The sequence below is a fragment of the Felis catus genome, chromosome A3 (genome assembly GCF_018350175.1).
Source record: "Felis catus isolate Fca126 chromosome A3, F.catus_Fca126_mat1.0, whole genome shotgun sequence".
NCBI lineage: Eukaryota > Metazoa > Chordata > Mammalia > Carnivora > Felidae > Felis > Felis catus.
In genome coordinates, this window is record NC_058370.1 from 98186434 (window position 1) to 98204892 (window position 18459).

An 18459-nucleotide genomic window follows, 5' to 3' on the forward strand; every position below is an offset into this window, starting at 1 on the left:
AACTGCAGACACTAGAAGCTACTACATGAAAGGATATTAGTTTCTGAATGACCCATAACAAATTGCAATCTGATTAAAAAATACACCTTTATTAACTGAGCCACTGACATTTTGGGGAATGCTTATTTCAGCAGTTTCCATGATTTACATAAACTAATGCAGCTTTTCACTTGTCACCATTAGATTAGAAATTGAGTAACCACCAACCATACTCATTTTGAGATGTGTATGAGATTTACGTGTAAAACTTCTTTTAAAATGAATATCTGGCCCAGTCAATTTAGGTTGATGGTGAGAGCAGAGCAGCCATGTGTACATCTCAAAAAAATTACATATAATTCTGATGTTCACTTTTGGTTAAGAATCACTCTGTAAGATTCTCATCTTATGAGAAGTATATTATCCTTCACATAAATCAGTCCATTCAAATTCATTACACATGTATCTATATCACTGCCAGATTTGGAGATTTGGTATTTTCACAATTTAAAATAATTATGACTGGTATCTTCCAGCTCAAAATTCTGAATAACTTATTCTGTGAGTACAAAATGCATAGGATCTATCAAAAGTAACTTCTGAGTAGATAGTTTAGACAAAAGGCAGATCTAAGCTATCATGGTCACGTGGCTGATACTTTGCTGAAAATTACTCAGTTTCCCAAGATGTGATTTAGACTTACATATCTTGCATTTACTTTCAGGAAATATCTTGCATTGATTTCTAAAGGGGAAAAAAACCCTATTTATCGTCTAGAAATATGTATTTTAAAAAAATCCCCACAAAAGCTGCAATTCTCACATTTCCCCATCTTCTTCCTCTTCTTCAACACCCCTGTTATAAAGGACATTATTACACCCTGTTATAACTTGACTGAAATGTCCAGATGATGCTCCATCTATGTATTTTTCTGCATTTGCGAGCTGCATGTTCATATAGCCATCTGCAGATACCAGGTGGTCTTTGTACTCCATTCTGGACTTGAGTTTTGTCATTACTGGCTTTCCTGTTAATCCTTTCAGGAAGGTTTTGGGATTTAGGGGCAAACTCATGGTGACTACAATCAAATGCTGCAGGCTACTTGCCACAATCTGAACTGCTTGCTGTCTGTCCCTCATGACTGGAGTAGTTACAGCAGGCACATTTGCTTTCACTTTCTTAATTTCTACAAAAAAAAAAATAAATTCATACATGTTTGGTATGATTTAACAGAAGGCAGTTTTCTTTATTTAAAAAATTTTTAATGTTTATTTAGTTTTGGTGGGGAGGGGCAGAGAGACACAGAATCCAAAGCAGGCTCCAGGCTCCAGGCTGTCAGCACAGAGCCCAAAGCCAGGCTCAAACTCAGGAACCACGAGATCGTTACCTGAGCTGAAGTCATACGTTTAACCGACCAAGTCACCCAGGTGCCCCCTAATTTATTTTTAAATATTTATTTATTTTTAAAAGAGAAAAAGAGTGTGTACATGTGAGTGCATCTACTCTGTCAGTGCAGGGCCTGGTGTGGGGCTCAAACTCACACACTGTGAGATCATGACCTGAGCTAAAGTCAGTTACTTAACTGACTGAGCCACCAAGGTGCTCCCAGAAGACAGTTTTCTTAATCTCACATTTCATCTCAGAAACTGAGTATATTTGTTGGGGACATAAGAAGACTTGAGTGACAAGACTATATAAAACATCTCAGATGGGTCAGCAATACCCAAGGTATTCAAGAAATACCTAGATAATATACACAGACATGCAGATACATAATCCCAGAGTATGAGCTGCTTACTAAATCATGAGAAACATTCTTTATTCATTTACTTGTTTATTTATTCATAACTCAACAAATATCTGTTGGGAAATCCTTCAATCCTATGTTTGAAGCCTACACACTGAAAATAAAAATGACTATGGTATCTTTCTTTTATAATAAAACAGAGTTCACAGTGTCTTTACCATCTGCTTTCAGAGAATAAGCATTATTTTCACTGTAAGCTCAGTGGTCTAGCTTCAGGTTTGGAGGAAACAAGTCATGGATTCTGAACCACATTGGCGATAGTCCCTCAGATAGCAAGGCAGGAACTCAAGCTAAGACAAGTTGAACAAGAACTAAAATGCTTACCCAAATAATGTTTTTTTTCTGTTATTGGTATTATGGTTTTATTTTACAAGTAATAAAAAGAAAATCCAGCATTAGAAAAGAAACAAAGAATTTGGAAACAAATAGAATTTGGGGTTAATTTGTGTGGGTAGTTTACTAAGTGACTCTAGCTTTGTGGGTTGAAGTGCTGTGAAACAAGTTTCAATCAAACTACAGTTTGGAGGCAAAAGGAAAATAGGATGAAATGAAGGAGACTTTTTAATTTATTTTACTTTATTTTTATTTTTATGTTATTTTATATTTTTAAGAGTAACATTATTAATGAGTTTCAGATTAGTTTTATTCAAAGACATATTAAGCCTGAGGTTATTTCATTGATGAACTTTTCATGTCAAAGTTATCAGTAGAAACTTCATATTTTCAGAGTGTAGGACAGAGGATAAAAATGGTCAAAAAAGGCTTTTAGACTATGACATATGTCAACAGTATATCCTGAACAGTGTGGTGGGTTCTTCACCTAACTGTAACAAAATCAGTAGGTTTGTGTCAATTTAATTCTGTTAAGTAAAAGCTTGAGCATTAATGACATACTACTTTACATATTTTGGGACTAGTCTGGAACATGGTCATTGACTCCACCTGCTTTTTCTCACAGTCTTTGTTTCTGTCAGTTTATCAGGCCAGAATATGTGATGTCCTATGACATGAGATTAAATGGGATAATTCATGTAGAAACACTCTGAAAGTTGTAGACTGAGTATTAGTCTATCTACTGCATTATTCATGAATAAGTGCGATGTTTCAGACCAGACAAGCTGTGTAACAGGTCACATTGTTATTTTGTTGGCAATAGGAATGAATCCCTGCCTAATATTCTTCACCACAAGTTGCCATAGGAGTCTATAGTTTGAAGTTAGATATTATCCCTAAAGGGAAAACAAGTGTCCTATTTGAAAATGGCATGCTTTTGGGGAAGCTAACATACCAGGTTATGGTCATTTTCATATTAGTAAAGCAGCATATTTTTCTTCCATTTTGATATTTTTCTTTGATAGCAAAACACTGAAAAAGGGTAGATCTTGTAGGAAAAAAATTGAGTAAGAAGGCATAGCAGAACGGATTTCTCTAGGGAAAAAAGGATAATGTCCAGGATAGCAGGAGGAAATTGGAATGAGTGAGTGCTGATCAAGGAGTCCAGAGAATCCCGTTTGCATCTTGGCTTTGTTATTGCCTGTTTTCATGACCTTGGACATCTGTAATTTATTCTAAATGTTTATATTTTAATGGCAATATTGTGAAAGTTTTAAAATTCTAAGTAGTTGATATGTGAGAACATTTTAGAAAGCATTTGCCTCTGTGCAAAAGATATGATCATAAATAGATTGAGGCTTAAGTATTTCCCCTAAGCTTTCTGCTACACATCTATTAGCCTGAATAGTATATGGATCTTTATATATTTATTTTGTCTTTTTAAAAATTTATTATTCATTCTAAATTCTAAAGCAAAATTTATACCAAGCTTATTATCAACATTTCATTGCTTTTATGTTAAATGTAACCAAACTGTATTGAATGGTAGTAAAATCTTATTTTTCATGTAATTATTAAAAAAAAAGAGGACTCAAAGGAACCTCAGTAAACATTGTTTCCATGATTAAATGCACATGAGTAAGAAAAATATAAATTAGGTGACTTTAAAGAGAAATACAATCATTGCAGACAAAACACTTTTTGGATGGGCAAAATGTGTAGAATTTAAGATGTAGATAATACTAGATTTATTTGGGTTAATCTGTGCTTTGCACACATTAATTTTTAGGGAGTATCTTCTATGTGTCTAAGGATTCATTGTTTAGATTTACTATGAATTCTCTATCTCTATCCATTTAAATTATCTATTATACCCCAAGCCCTAATATATTTCTTAAAATCAATGATCTGCCTTCTTGAGCAAGGACACAGCCTACATGTCCTTCTACAAGGGCACCAAGTACTGAAGGTTTGACAACGAGCACCTGCGAGTGGAACTGGACTACCCCAAATCCACCCTGTGAGACTTCACAGGCTGCCAAGAGCGTGTGGACACAGGACTCCAATGGCCCCACGTGGCCTGTCTGCCATTCAACCCTGATGGGTGTGCAGAGCCCGGGGTGGGCAGTGACAGTGAGAGGGCAGCGATGAGGGCCATGAGGCTGGCCCAGGTGGCAGAGAGGGGAACTTTGGGGAGGGGACAGATGAGGAAGGGGGCAGCTGAGTGTTGGTAACACACCTCCTGGTATGTACACACCTCCTGGAGCCCATACCTCCTGGCCTGCCTTACCCAGGACCAAAGGGAGTCTGTCAAGGCCCCTCCACCTAGGAGCCTCACTCCCACCAAGTCTGGGCTTCCAGCCCCCATCCACTTCTCTCTGAGCTGTGATGCGCTTGGGCATCTTTCCTGGGCCTCTTCCCACCCAACCTCACCCACACCACCACTCTCAGGGGTCTCAGAACCCCACCGGTCTCAGGCACCCACTGCCAGGGTCCCAGCTGCCCCAGGGAGACAGGGTGCTGACGGGTGCACCAGGCACCAGGCTCAGGGGTTCCTCCCCTCTATTCCCTGTCCCCCAGGGCACTGGGAGAGGGGACACTGTGGAGAAGGGCCAGCAGCTCATCCCCTCACGCAGACTGTGGAATGTGGCTGTGGAGCCCCCAAAGGAGCCCATTGTGGTCCTGGAGACTCCCCTTTTTCTTGGGTCAGCCCTAAAGGCAGAGCCACCTCTTCCTTCTTTTCCTTCCCAAAGTAAGCAGGCAGCAAGGCTGCTGTGGAAATGGTACTGTACAGCCGGCTCTGTCCCTTCTGCTTCCCCTCAGCCCAGGGCAAATGGGTCTGCCACCCAGATCCCCAAGGCCCCTGGAGGGAGAGGCTTCTCACAGCCTGTCTTGCTACCCCTCCATCCTCAGAACCAGAGAGCGAGTTAAGGGATAGGGCTTGGAGGTCCATGTCCACCCCCATACATTTCTTTCTGTAAAATAATCAGCACTGATTAAATTGTACAGCCAGCCAAAAAACAAACAAAACAAAAACAAAAACAAAACAAACAAACAATCTAGTAGTTGGAGACAGAAGACAAGCAGAATTGATTGGAAAATCAAATGCAGAATTGAGAGAAATTTGTGCTCAAAAGCAACTTTTTCAGAAGCTCAAGAAGCTCAGCTTTGCTTTATGTGATGTATTTTTCTTCTCAAGACACTTCCTTGTCCTCTGATGTTCAACTACTCTCTTATATTTCAGTATTTCCAGTCTTGCCTTCATGGATTCTGTTTATAAAGCAAAGAGCAAGAGGTCAAAGGGAGGAATTCAAACTTTTGTTTGGTTTTATATCACTGGTTACCATGTTTACACATCCTACATTTTAGTGTCCTGGATACTATACTTTTTTTTTTCTTTTTGTTTGCCTGAACTACTTTAAACGAGTGTGAATATAACCTCTGGGCTACAAAACCCCTGTTAAGAAGTCAGTTCACTAATACAGCATGCACTGAGCATCATGCGAAGAGGAAGCTCCTGTTGCCTATCTCCTCATAGTTTTAGTTTCTGAAGGGCTGTCAACAATATCTTCCACATACCTCAGTCATTTCTGCTATTGACCATGAATTCAGGTCTCCTGGTTAATGCTCACCTCATATGTTATAATTTGATAGATTTTTAAAATTTTTTTATTTTTTTAATTTTTTTAGGATTTTAAGTCCACTTAGCTAGGATTTCATAGAGACTTCACTAACAGTCCTTAAAAAGAAATATAGTCTGCAAAAATAATTGAGAAAAGTCTCTAAAGTCTTTAGTAATTTAAAAACAGAGAAAGAGAAATCTTGAATAAGTATAAAAAATATGATTTCCAGGATCACCACGCTGTAATACTCAGATGTTCAGTTTTACAACAACAAAAAATTGTGAAGGATTCAAAGATACGGGAAAATACACCTCTTTCAAAGAATCAAAATAAGTTGACAAACTCTTTCTAAGTGAACTCAGATATCAAAATTACTGGAAAAAGACTTCAAAACAACTATCTTAAATATGCTTAAAGAACAAAGTAACATAGACAAAGAACTACAGGAAATTAAGAAAACATTGTATGAACAAAATAGGGATGCTAATAAAGAGATGGAAATTATAAAGAAACAAAACAAAAATTCTGGAACTGAAAAGTGTAACAATTAAAATGAATTCATTTAGGAGTTCAACAACATCTATAAGCAGACAGAAGATAATAAATAAACTTGAAAATAGGATAACTGAAATTATCCATTGTGAGGAAAAGAAAGAAAAGAATAAATAAAAGTGGACCCGTGGGGGATACCATACAAACATACACATTATGCAAATCCCAGAATGGGAAGATAGGAAGGGGCAGAAGGAATATTTGAAAAAAAATAGTGACCAAATCTTCCCAAATTTGGTGAAAGATACAAATCCACACATTCAAGTTCAATGAATAAACTCAAATAGATCCTTTCTGAACACATTATAATCAAATTGTTAACAGACAAAGACACAATCTTGGAAACAACAAAATTGACTCATCACATATCAGGAATCCTCAGTGAGATTAACAGCTTACTTCTTATTGAAAACCATATATATCAGAAGGCAATAAAAAGTCATATTCACAGTACTGATCAGAAGACTATTAACTAAGCAATTATATTCAGAAAAACTATTCATTAAAACAAAGGAGAGAAATTAAGACATTTCCAGATTATCAAAAACTGAGAATTTGTTGCTAGCTGACTTGTCCTGCAGAAAATACTAAAGGGAGCCTTTCAAGATGAAATCAAAGGACATTAAACAGTAATTTAAACCCACAAGACAAGTAACCTGATAAAGTTGAATACATAGTCAAATACGAAGATAGGATAAGGGTATCTTTTTTTGTGACTTTTCTTCTCTTATCTCAGTTAAAAGGCAGTTGCATAAAACAATTGCCAATTATGTTTCTAGGCTCATAATATGTAAAGATGAAATTAGTTTATTCATACTTTTACAAAGGGCAGTGAAAAATGTAGTTATGTTAAAGCTTTTGCATAATAAAGAATGTAAATTGATATTAATCCAAACTAGATTGTTATAAATTTATATGGGAAACCATGAAGTAAAATAATTTCTAAAATATTGCCAAAGCAACAAAAAGTAAATTCAAATAGTATGGTATGGAAAATCTGTTTATCACAAAAAAAAGCAGTCATGGAGCAATAAAGAAATGACAAAAGGGTATGGAAAAGAAATACCAAAATGCAGACATATATCCTATCATATCAGCAACTGCATTTAATGCAAATAGCCTAAACAATCCGATAAAAAATAATATTGGAAGAATGGATTTTAAAATATCATTTAATTATTCATTGTCCACAAGGAATGCATATTAGATATACAGACACAAATATGTGGAGTACAAAAGGACAGAAAAAGATTACCATACAAACCAAAAGTATCCTAATAACTGACAAAATAGACTGCAAGACAAAAATCATTACTAGAATTAATTTCAGTTATAAAAGGGCCAGAATATTAGGAGGACATAATTGCCAACACACATGCAGTTAAAAACAGAACCCTAAAATATATGGAGCAAAATTGACAGAATTAAAGGAAGTAATAGATAATTCAACAATAATAGTTGGACATTTTAATACTCCTCTTTATTTTTACCAGCTTTATTGAAATATAATCAACACATAAGAATAATGTGCATTAGGGTGTATAATGTGAGTTTTTGAAATATATGTAAATAGTGAAATGATTGCCACAATTAGCTAATGATTGCCATAGTTAATTAATGTATTAGCATAATAATATCACTTTACATTTTTGTGTGTCTGGTGAGCACACTTAATATCAACTCCCTCTCTCCCTCCCTCTCTCTCTCTCTCTCTCTCTCTCTCTCTCTCTCTCCGTCTTTTTGAGAGAGAGGGGTTCAATCTCAAGACCATGAAATCATGACTTGAGCCAAAATCAAGAGCTGGATGGTTAATTGACTGAGCCACCCAGGCACCAGGCACCCCTAAGGTCAACTCTTTTAGAAACTTTTAAGTACATAATACAATATTATTAACTACAGTGAACATGCTATAGGTTAGATCTCCAGAAGTTAATCATTCTACCTAACTGAAACTTTCTGATGTTTGACCAACATCCCTCCACTTCCCCCGCCCCCCAACCCTGGCAAACACAATTAATTCTATTCTCTGCTTTCATGAATTCATCTTTTTTAGATGCCGTATATATAAGTGAGGTAATGCAGTATTTGCATTTTGTAGCTTACTTATTTCTCTTAGTATAATGACCTCCAGGTTCTTCCACGTTCTTGCAAATGACACATTTTCTATATCCATCCATCTACTGGCAGATAATTAGCTTGTTTCCATGTCTTGCCTATTGTGAATAATGCTGCAGTGAACACAGGTATGAAGATGTCTTGTTGAAAAGTGATTTAATTTCCTTTGCATATATACCCAGAATTACTATAACATAAGGTATCTCTGTTTTTAATTCTCTGAGGAACCTCCATATTGGCTGACCTCATAATGGCTGAACCAATTTACATTATCAAAAATAGTGCACAAGGGTTTCCTTTTCTCCCCATTCTCACCAACACTTGTTATCTTTTATCTTTTTTTTTAAGTTTTTAAATGTTTATTTTTGAGAGAGAGAGAGAGAGAGAGAGAGAGAGAGAGAGAGAGAGAATGGAGGGGGGAGGGGCAGAGAGAGGGAGAAACAGAATCCGAAGCAGGTTCCAGGCTCTGAGCTGTCATCAGACTCAACTCAGTGCAGGACTCAAACTCACAAGCTGTAAGATCATGACCTGAGCCAAAGTCAGACGCTTAACTGACTGAGCCACCCAGGTGCCCCTATCTTTTATCTTTTCAATAATAGCCATTGAAACAAATGTGAGATGCTATCTTATTGAGGTTTTAATTTGCATTTCTCTAATGATCAGTGATGTTGAGTAACTTTACATATACCTGTTGAAGATTTGTATGTCTTCTTTTGAGAAATCTCTATTTAGATCCTGCACCATACTGTTGATTACTGTAGCTTTATAGTGTATTTTGAAGTCGGAAAATGTGATACATTCAGCTTTGTTGTTTTTGCTTAAGATTACTTTGACCATTTGAAGTCTTTTCAGGTTCCATAGAAATTGTAGAATTGTTTTTGTTTGTTTGTTTGTTTTCTTTTTTTCCATTTCTGCAAAGAATGCCATTGATTGGAATTATGATGGGCATTACATTGAATCTGTAGATACCTTTGGGTGATAAGGATATTTTAACAATATTAATTCTTAAAATCCATGAACATGGGATGTCTTTCCATTATCTGTGTATCTTCTTTAATTTTCTTCCCGAATGTTTTACATTTTCAGTGTATAAATCTTTTACCTCTTTGATTAAGTTTATTCCTAAGTATTTTATCTTTTTGTTGCTATTTTGAGTGGGATTGTTTTCTTAATTTCATTTTCAGATAGTTTGTTTATGTGTAGAAACACAAATGATTTATGTGACTTTGTATCCTGCACCTTTACTAAACTCACTTTTTAGTTCTAAAATTTTTTGGTTGATCCTTTAGGGTATTCTACGTGTATCATCATGTCATCTGCAAACAAAGATAATTTCACTTCTTCCTTCTTTTTCTTCCAAGTCTAAGTTATACTTCCTCTTGCTTAACAATTCAGCATTTAAGTAATAAGTCATCAAGAGGAACCAGGATGCTCCTTCAAAATTTTGCGTAGATATTTTCTCAAATATTCAGCTTTTTTTTCACTCACAAATTTAGCCTTCCAAAAAACACTAGAATATGGAAACAATTCGTCCAAGATTTTTGCCAATTTATAATATGGATGGCTTCTTCTCCATTGTCTAATAACATATTTCTCATTTCCATTTAAGACTTGACCAGAATGACCTTTACTATCCTTATTTCTACCAACATTCTGTTCAATTCTTAATTGGTTCTTTAAGAAGATTGAGACTTTCTCTGCATCTCCTCTTTTTCTGAGATCCACCAGAATTGTCCTTAATGGTCCATTTACAGCAATGTAGGCTTTTTCTAGCATGCACCTCCAAAGTCTTTCAGCCTCTGTTTATTTCTTAGTTCCAAACCACTTCCGCATTTTTAGGTATCTGTTATAGTAGCACCTGTATCTCTTGGCATCAATTTTCTGTTTCTGCTTTCTGCTAAAACAAAAATGCCATACACTGAGTTACTTGTAAACAATGAACATTTATTTCTCAGGTCTGGAGGCTGGGGAGTACAAAAACAAGGCACCAACAGATTCAGAGTCTTGTGAGAGTCAGCCTCCTGGTTCATAAACTGTTTACGATGACCTCACATGGCAGAAAGAACAAGAGAGCGCCCTGGGGTCTCTTTTCTAGGGGATCTAATCCCATTCATGAGGCCTCAACCCTCATGATCTAGTTGCATCCCTAAGCCCCAACTTCCAAATATCATCACATTGGTTTCAACATATGACTTTGGGTGGTACACAGATATTCAGTCTGTAGCAGTTATTCAGGGTGGCTAATTCAGGGCATATTGAGACTTGGGGCAGTCTAAAAATTTAGATCTCTATTTCTTTCCATCTTAAAGTTTTTATTTCACAGTGCTTTCCAGTATCATTATTACTATAGGTTGTTCAGATTTATTTGATATATTACAGGAAAATCAAATTCTTATCAATGTCCAAATTAGTTTTCACAATTTATCTACAAATATCTTACATTCACACTATGAATTATATACCCTATTATCACATAAGACAAAGCAAATTCTAATACTTGTAGTTAGAAGGCAATTACCTTTAGAAAGAAGAGAGGGTCCAGGTTTGGAGTAATTTGGAATAAGATGATAGCAGTGGTCATATGTGGATCTTGAGAAACTTAACAGAACACCACAGGGGAAGGGAAGGGGGAAAAATAGTTACAAACAGAGAGGGAGGAAACCATAAGAGACTCTTGAATACAGAGAACAAACTGAGGGTTGATGGGGGGGAAGGAGCAGGATAGAGCGGGAAATGGGTGATGGGCATTGAGAAAGGCACTTGTTGGGATGAGCACTGGGTGTTGTATGTAAGCAATGAACCATGGGAATCTACCCCAAAAACCAAGAGCACACTTTACACACTGTATGTTAGTCAATGTGACAATAAATTATATTTAAAAAAAAGAAAAGACAGTAGCGGTGGAAACAGAAGAAATAAGATATGCAATAGGACTTTGGAAGAAGTGAAAATCTAGTTTAGATAATGTATATACAGCAGTGAAAGGATCTGCTGCTCATGATCATTTTAGGCAGCTCCAGGGTCCACATAATGCTTTAAAACGTGTGACTTTCAGACAGCAGCTTGCTATTTGAGGGAGAGACACTCTCTGGAGCAAAAATGATTGCAGAAGAGGGATGCCTAGAAGAAGGGATGCTAGGGTGATATACTTCCCACTTGATATCCCAGCAGATGTTTCAGAAACGTAGTCTCTACAGAACTTTTACAGTCTCCCAAGTGTAGACTCATAACTATAGAAGAGAGGGTATTTGTTGTTATTTTAAAACATTCATCGCCTCCTTGGTTATAAAGTTCAAGCTGCAGTATGTATGTATGTATGTATGTATGTATGTATGTATGTATGTATGTATTTATTTATTATTTATTTATAATTTAAATCCAAGTTAGCATATAGTGCAACACTGATTTCAGGAGTAGATTCCAGGGATGATCCCCTATGTATAACAATCAGTGCTCATCCCAACAAGTGTCTTCCTTAATACCCCTTACCCACTTAGCCCATCCCGCCTCCCACGACCTCTCCAGCAACCCTCTGTTTGTTCTTTATATTTAAGATTCTCTTATGTTTTGTCCCCCTCCCTGTTTTTATATTATTTTTGCTTCCCTTACCTTATGTTCATCTGTTTTGTATCTTAAATTCCTCATATGAATGAAGTCACATACTGTTTGTCTTTCTCTGACTAATTTCACTTAGCATAATACCCTCTAGTTCCATCCATGTTCTTGCAAATGGCAAGATTTCATTCTTTTTGATTGCTGAGTAATACTCCATTGTATATATATATACCAAATCTTCTTTATCCATTCATCTGCCGATGGACATGTGGGCTCTTTCCATAATTTGGCCATTGTCAATAGCACTACTTTAAACATCAGGGTGCATGTGCCCCTTCAAAACAGCATACCTGTATCCATTGGAAAAATACTTAGTAGTGCAATTGCTGGGTTGTAGGGTAGTTCTATTTTTAATTTTTTGAGGATCCTCCATACTGTTTTCCAGATGGCTGCAACAGCCTGCATCCCACAAGTGGTGCAAAAGAGAGCCTTTTTCTCCACATCCTCGCCAACATCTGTTATTGCCTGAGTTGTTAACTTTAGCCATTCTGACAAGTGTGAGGTGGTAGCTCATTGTGGTTTTGATTTGTATTTCCCTGATGATGAGTGATGCTGAGCAGTTTTTCCTGTTTCTGTTAGCCATCTGGATGTCTTCTTCGTAGAAGTGTCTATTCATGTCTTTTGCCCATTTCTTCACTGGATTATTTGTTTTTTGGGTGTTGAGTTTGATAAGTTCTTTATAGATTTTGGATACGAACCCTTTTTCTGATATATCGTTTGCAAATATCAACTCTCATTCCATTGGTTGCCTTTTAGTTTTGTTGATTGTTTCCTTCGCTGTGCAGAAGCTTTTTATTTTGATGAGGTCCCAATGGTTCGTTATTGCTTTTGTTTGCCTTGCCTCTAGAGACATGTTGAGTAAGATGTTGCTGCGGCCAAGGTCAAAGAGGTTTTTGCCTGCTTTCTCCTTGAGGATTTTGATGGCTTCCTGTCTTAAGTTTAGGTCTTTCATCCATTTTGAGTTTATTTTTGTGTATGGTATAAGAAAATGGTCCATGTTCATTTTTTTGCATGTCCATGTCCAGTTTTTCCAGTGCCATTTGCTGAAGACACCTGTCTTTATTCCATTGGATATTCTTTCCTGTTTTGTCAGAGATTAGTTGGCCATATGTTTGTGGGTCCATTTCTGGGTTCTCTATTCTGTTCCATTTTTCTGAGTGTCTATTTTGTGCCAGTACCATACTGTCCTGATTACAGCTTTATAATACATCTTGAAGTCTGGGATTATGATGCCTCCAGCTTTGGTTTTCTTTTTCAGGATTGCTTTGGCTATTCGGGGTCTTTTCTGGTTCCATACAAATTTTAGGATTGTTTGTTCTAGACCTAGACCTGTGAAGAATGCTGGTTTTGTTGTTGATAGGAATTGCATTGAATTTGTAGATTGCTTTGGGTATTGTCGACATGTTAATGTTTGTTCTTCCAATCCAGGAGCATGGAATCGTTTTCGTGTGTGTGTGTGTGTGTGTGTGTGTGTGTGTGTGTGTGTGTGTTCTTCAATTTCTTTCATAAACTTTCGATCGTTTTCAGTGTATAGATTATTCACCTATTTGGTTAGGTTCACTCCGAGGTATTTTATGGATTTTGGTGCAACTGTAAATGGGGTAGATTCCCTGATTTCTCTTTCTGTGGCTTCATTATTGGTGTATAGAAATGCAACCGAATTCTGTGCATTGACTTTATATCTATCTTGTGACTTTGCTGAATTCCTGGATCACTTCTGGCATTTTTTTGTGGAATCTTTTGAATTTTTCATATAGAGTATTATGCCATCTGTAAAGAGTGAAAGTTTGAATTCCTCTTGTCTGATTTGGATTCCTTTTATTCCTTTGTGTTGCCTGACTGCTGAGGCTAAGACTTCCAATTTTATATTGAATTGCAGTGACAAGAGTGGATATCCCTGTCATGTTCCTGACCTGAGGAGGGAAAGCTCTCAACTTTTCCCATTGGGGATGATATTAGCTGTGGGTCTTTCATATATGGTTTTTATGATCTTGAGATATGATCCTTCTGTCCCTACTTTCTTGAGGGTTTTTATCAAGAAAGAATGTTGTATTTTGTCAAATGATTTCTCTGCATCTATTGAGAGGATCATGTGGTTCTTGTCCTTTCTTTTATTGATGTGTGATGTATCATGTTGATTGTTTTGCAGATATTGAACCAGCCCTATATCCCAGGTATAATGTTTTTCAGATATTGAACCAGCCCTGCATCCCAGGTATAAATCCCACTTGGTTGTGGTGAATAATTCTTTTAATGTATTGTTAGCTCTGGTTGGCTACTATCTTGTTGAGGATTTTTGCATCCATATTCATCAGGGAGATTTGTCTGTAGTTCTCCCTTTTAGTGGGGGTCGTTGGGTTTGGAATTAAGGTAATGCTAGCTTCATAATATGAATTTGGAAGTTTTCCTTCCATTTCTACTTTTTGGAACAGCTTCAGAAGAATAGGAGTTAACTCTTCTTTAAATGTTTGGTAGAATTCTCCTGTAAAGTCATCTGGCCCTGGACTCTTGTTTTTGGGGAGATTTTTGATTACTAAACTTGATTTATTTACTGGTTATGGGTCTGTTCAAATTTTCTATTTCTTCTTGTTTCAGTTTTGGTAGTTTATATGTTTCTAGGACATTGTCCATTTCTTCCAGATTGCCCATTTTATTGGATATAGTTGCTCATAATATTCTCTTATTATTGTTTGTATTTCTGCTGTCTTGTTTGTTATCTCTCCTCTTGCATGGTTGGTTTTATTTGGGTCCTTTCCTTTTTCTTTTTGATAAAACTGGCTAGAGGTTTATCAGTTTTGTTAATTCTTTCAAAGCCTGGGTTCATTGATCTGTTTTATTATTTTTTTGTTTGGTTTGGGTGGTTTGGTTTGGTTTTGATAGCATTGATTTCTGCTCTAATCTTTATTATTTCCTGTATTCTGCTGGTTTTTGTTTTTATTTGCTGTTCTTTTTCCAGCTCTTTAAGGTGTAAGGTTAGGTTGAGACCTTTTTTCCTTCTTAGGAAGGCCTGGATTGCTATATACTTCCCTCTTATGACTGCCTTTGCTGTGTCCCAGAGGTTTTGGGTTGTGTTTTTATCACTTTATTGGGCTTCCATGTACTTTTAAATTTCCTCTTCAACTTTTTGGTTAGCCCATTCATTCTTTAGTAGGATGTTTTTTAGCCTCCAAGTATTTGTTATCTTTCCAAATTTTTTCCTGTGGTTGATTTCAGATGTTGTAGCATTGTGGTCTGAAAGTATGCACAGTGTGATCTGGATCTTTTTGTATTTGTTGAGGGCTGATTTATGTCCCAGTATGTAATCTATTCTGTAGAACGTTCCATGTGCACTTGAGAAGAATGTGTATTCTGCTGCTTTAGGATGAAATGTTCTGTATACATCTGTTAAGTCCATTGGGTCCAGTGTGTCATTCAAAGCCATTGTTTTCTTATTGATTTTTTGTTTAGAGGATCTGTCCATTCCTGTAAGTGGGGTGTTGAAGTCCTCTACCATTATGATATTATCAATGAGTTTCTTTATGTTTGTGATTAATTGATTTATATATTTGGGTGTTTCACGTTTGGAGCATAAAGGTTTACAATTGTTAGGTCTTCTTGGTGGATAGACCCCTTAATTATTATATAATGCCCTTCTCCGTCTCTTGTTACAGTCTTTATTTTAAAGTCTAGATTGTTTGACAAAAGTATGGCTACTCCAACTTTCTTTTGTTGACAATTAGAATGGTAGATGGTTCTCCATTCCCTTACTACAATCTGATGGTGTCTTTAGATCTAAAATGGGTCCCTTGTAAACAGCATATAGATGGATCTTGTTTTCTTATCCATTCTGTTACCCTATGTCTTTTGATTGGAGCATTTAGTCCATTGACATTTAGAGTGAGTACTGAAAGATAGGAATTTATTGCCATTGTGTCACCTGTAGAATTGGAGTTTCTGGTTGAATTCTTTGGTCCTTTCTAGTCTTTGTTGCTTTGTTGTTTTTGTTTTGTTTTGTTCTGTTTATATTTTTTTGTTTGTTTTTTGTCTTTTCTCCCCTCAGAGAGTCCCCCTTAAAATTTCTTGCAGGGCTGGTTTAGTGGTCACTCACTCCTTCAGTTTTTGTTTGTCTGGGAAACTTTTTATCTCTCCTTCTGTTTTGAATGACAGTCTTGTTGGATAAAGAATTTTTGGCTGCATGTTTTTCTGATTCAGCACATCAGATATATCCTGTCACTCCTTTCTGGCCTGCCAAGTTTCTGTGGATAGGTCTGTTGTGAACCTGATCTGTCGTCCCTTGTAAGTTAAGGACTTTTTTTCCCTTGCTGCTTTCATGATTCTTTCCTTACCTGAGTATTTTGTGAATTTGACTGTGATATGTCTTATTGATGGGCAGTTTTTGTTGAATCTAATGGGAGTTCTCTGTGCTTCCTGGGTTTTGATGTCTGTGCCTTTCCCCAGGTTAGGGAAGTTTTCCTCTATGATTTGCTCACATAAAACTTCTATCCCTATATGTCTCTCTTCATCTTCTGGGACCCCTATGATTCTGATGTTATTCCTTTTTAATGAGTCATTAAGTTCTCTAATTCTTATATCATGTTCTTTTGCTTTAGTCCCCCTTTTTTTAATGCTTCATTATTCTCCATAAATTTGTCCTCTATATCGATGATTCACTGCTCTGCCTCATCCATCCTTGCCGCCATGGTATCCATTTGAGATTAAAGCTCAGTTATAGCATTTTTTATTTCATCCTGACTAGCTTTTACTTCTTTTATCTCTGCAGAAAGGGATTCTAATCTATTTTCAATGCCAGCTAGTATTCTTATTATCGTGATTCTAAATCCTGGTTCAGACATCTTGCTTGTATCTGTGTTGATTAAGTCCCTGCCTGTCATTTCTTCCTGTTCTTTCTTTTGGGGTCACTTCCTTCATTTCATCATTTTGAAGGAAGAAAACTAATCAGGTAAAAAAATAAAATTTAAAAAATTTAAAACAACACAAAAAATCAAATAAAGGATGCTAGATCTTAGGTGTGTTTTGGTCTGGTTATTAAAAGAAGCTTTATAGAATAGAGAAAAAAAGGAAAAGAAAAGAAAAATAGGGAGAAAAAAGGAAAACATTTGAAAATTTGAAAAAACAAATACAATAAAATAGAATGAACTGTGATGATGAAAGTAAAATAAAATTTAAAAATTTACAAAAAAGTGAAAAATATAGTAGAAAAAATTAAAGGAGAATCTTTTTATACAAAAACGGAAAATAAAAATTTTGTCTTTCTGTATTCAAGAATAAAGAAAGAATGGGGCGCCTGGGTGGCGCAGTCGGTTAAGCGTCCGACTTCAGCCAGGTCACGATCTCGCGGTCCGTGAGTTTGAGCCCCGCATCAGGCTCTGGGCTGATGTCTCAGAGCCTGGAGCCTGTTTCCGATTCTGTGTCTCCCTCTCTCTCTGCCCCTCCCCCGTTCATGCTCTGTCTCTCTCTGTCCCAAAAATAAATAAACGTTGAAAAAAAAATTAAAAAAAAGAAGAAAGAAAAAGGAAAAATAATTGAATAGATGGACCATTGCACAGAATGAAATATGATTTAAATTACCTCCAGTTTCCCCTAGAAGGCAAACTAGGAAGCACTTTATAATCCATAAACTAAGCTGATGGAGAGACTTTTAGTGTTCCTCAAGAGCACAGTTAGCCCAGTTGGGCGGGCTTAATGTAATGGCTCCTTTCTCCACTAGATGGTGCTGCTTAGCTTACTGGGGTGGATTGCCGTGGCACTTGTAGGTGTGTATGCACATGCGCGGGAGGGGTAAAAATGGCATCACCCAGCTGCCCAGTCTCCACTATTGGAACTATGTGCTCTCCCTGTCTGGCAGTCAAGAACCCCTCCTTTGTCTCTGGCCTCTGTCCACTCCCTGCTTCTTCACTGTCCGGGACCAAGCCATCAGTCTGCCAAGTGCAACCTGTCTCCAGAGTTTTATCTCAGATGGGGCTGTGTTTCGCAAGCCCTCACTTCTGAGGGACTGCAGCCTTGACCTGTTCAGACCCTCTGGGGGAGGGTCTAGCCAAGAAATGCCAGCCCGCCCCCAGGAATGTTCATGTGACCGTGGTGCTGCCAATGTGTAGAGACTGCAGCCTGGTGCCAGCCTGCGTGAAAACGTTCTTGGGATCATGTAGCATCAGCATTTCAGGGACTATGGCAAATCACAACACACGTCTGGCACCAGGTTTCACTTCCAATGTCCTTGTTCCAATACCAGCGAATGTTGCTGATCTCTACCATCTGCTGGGACCCTTGCCTTTGGTGAGGCCACACAAATTCTACCAAATGTCCTCCCAGCAGAGGAACCACCACTCCCCATGTGGCCCACTGACCCCTTGGACCTTGCTCTCTGCTCCTGGCGATTCACCCTTCCTATCAGAGCACCGCCAGGTATTGAGCTGCATAGTTTCAGACTCTGTGATC

The 18459-nt window shown here is 37.2% G+C and overlaps 2 protein-coding genes and 1 long non-coding RNA gene across 6 annotated transcripts in view; 1 reads left to right on the plus strand and 2 right to left on the minus strand.

Moving 5' to 3' along the window:
* The window catches only part of LOC101083672 (ADP-ribosylation factor-like protein 5A), a 761586-nt gene that overhangs the window by 311934 nt on the left and 431193 nt on the right, over positions 1 to 18459 (plus strand). The gene's annotated exons all lie outside the window — the stretch shown is intronic.
* On the minus strand, positions 106 to 1255 carry LOC101089093 (small nuclear ribonucleoprotein F-like). Its single transcript, XM_011281195.3, has one exon. The coding sequence runs from the start codon at positions 1191 to 1193 to the stop codon at positions 798 to 800; it is 396 nt and encodes a 131-aa protein (XP_011279497.3). The 5' UTR covers positions 1194 to 1255; the 3' UTR covers positions 106 to 797.
* Positions 5186 to 18459, minus strand: part of LOC109498228 — a 34014-nt gene continuing 20740 nt past the window's right edge. The window contains exons 3-4 of the long non-coding RNA XR_002154927.3: positions 8398 to 8522; positions 5186 to 5389 (exon numbers count right to left, since the gene is read on the minus strand). This is a non-coding gene — a long non-coding RNA (uncharacterized LOC109498228). The remainder of the gene's footprint in view (positions 5390 to 8397; positions 8523 to 18459) is intronic.

Excerpts from the sequence above, each read along its gene's own strand:
- LOC101089093 (XM_011281195.3), bottom strand. The coding sequence starts at position 1,193 with ATGTATGAATTTATTTTTTTTTTTGTAGAAATTAAGAAAGTGAAAGCA.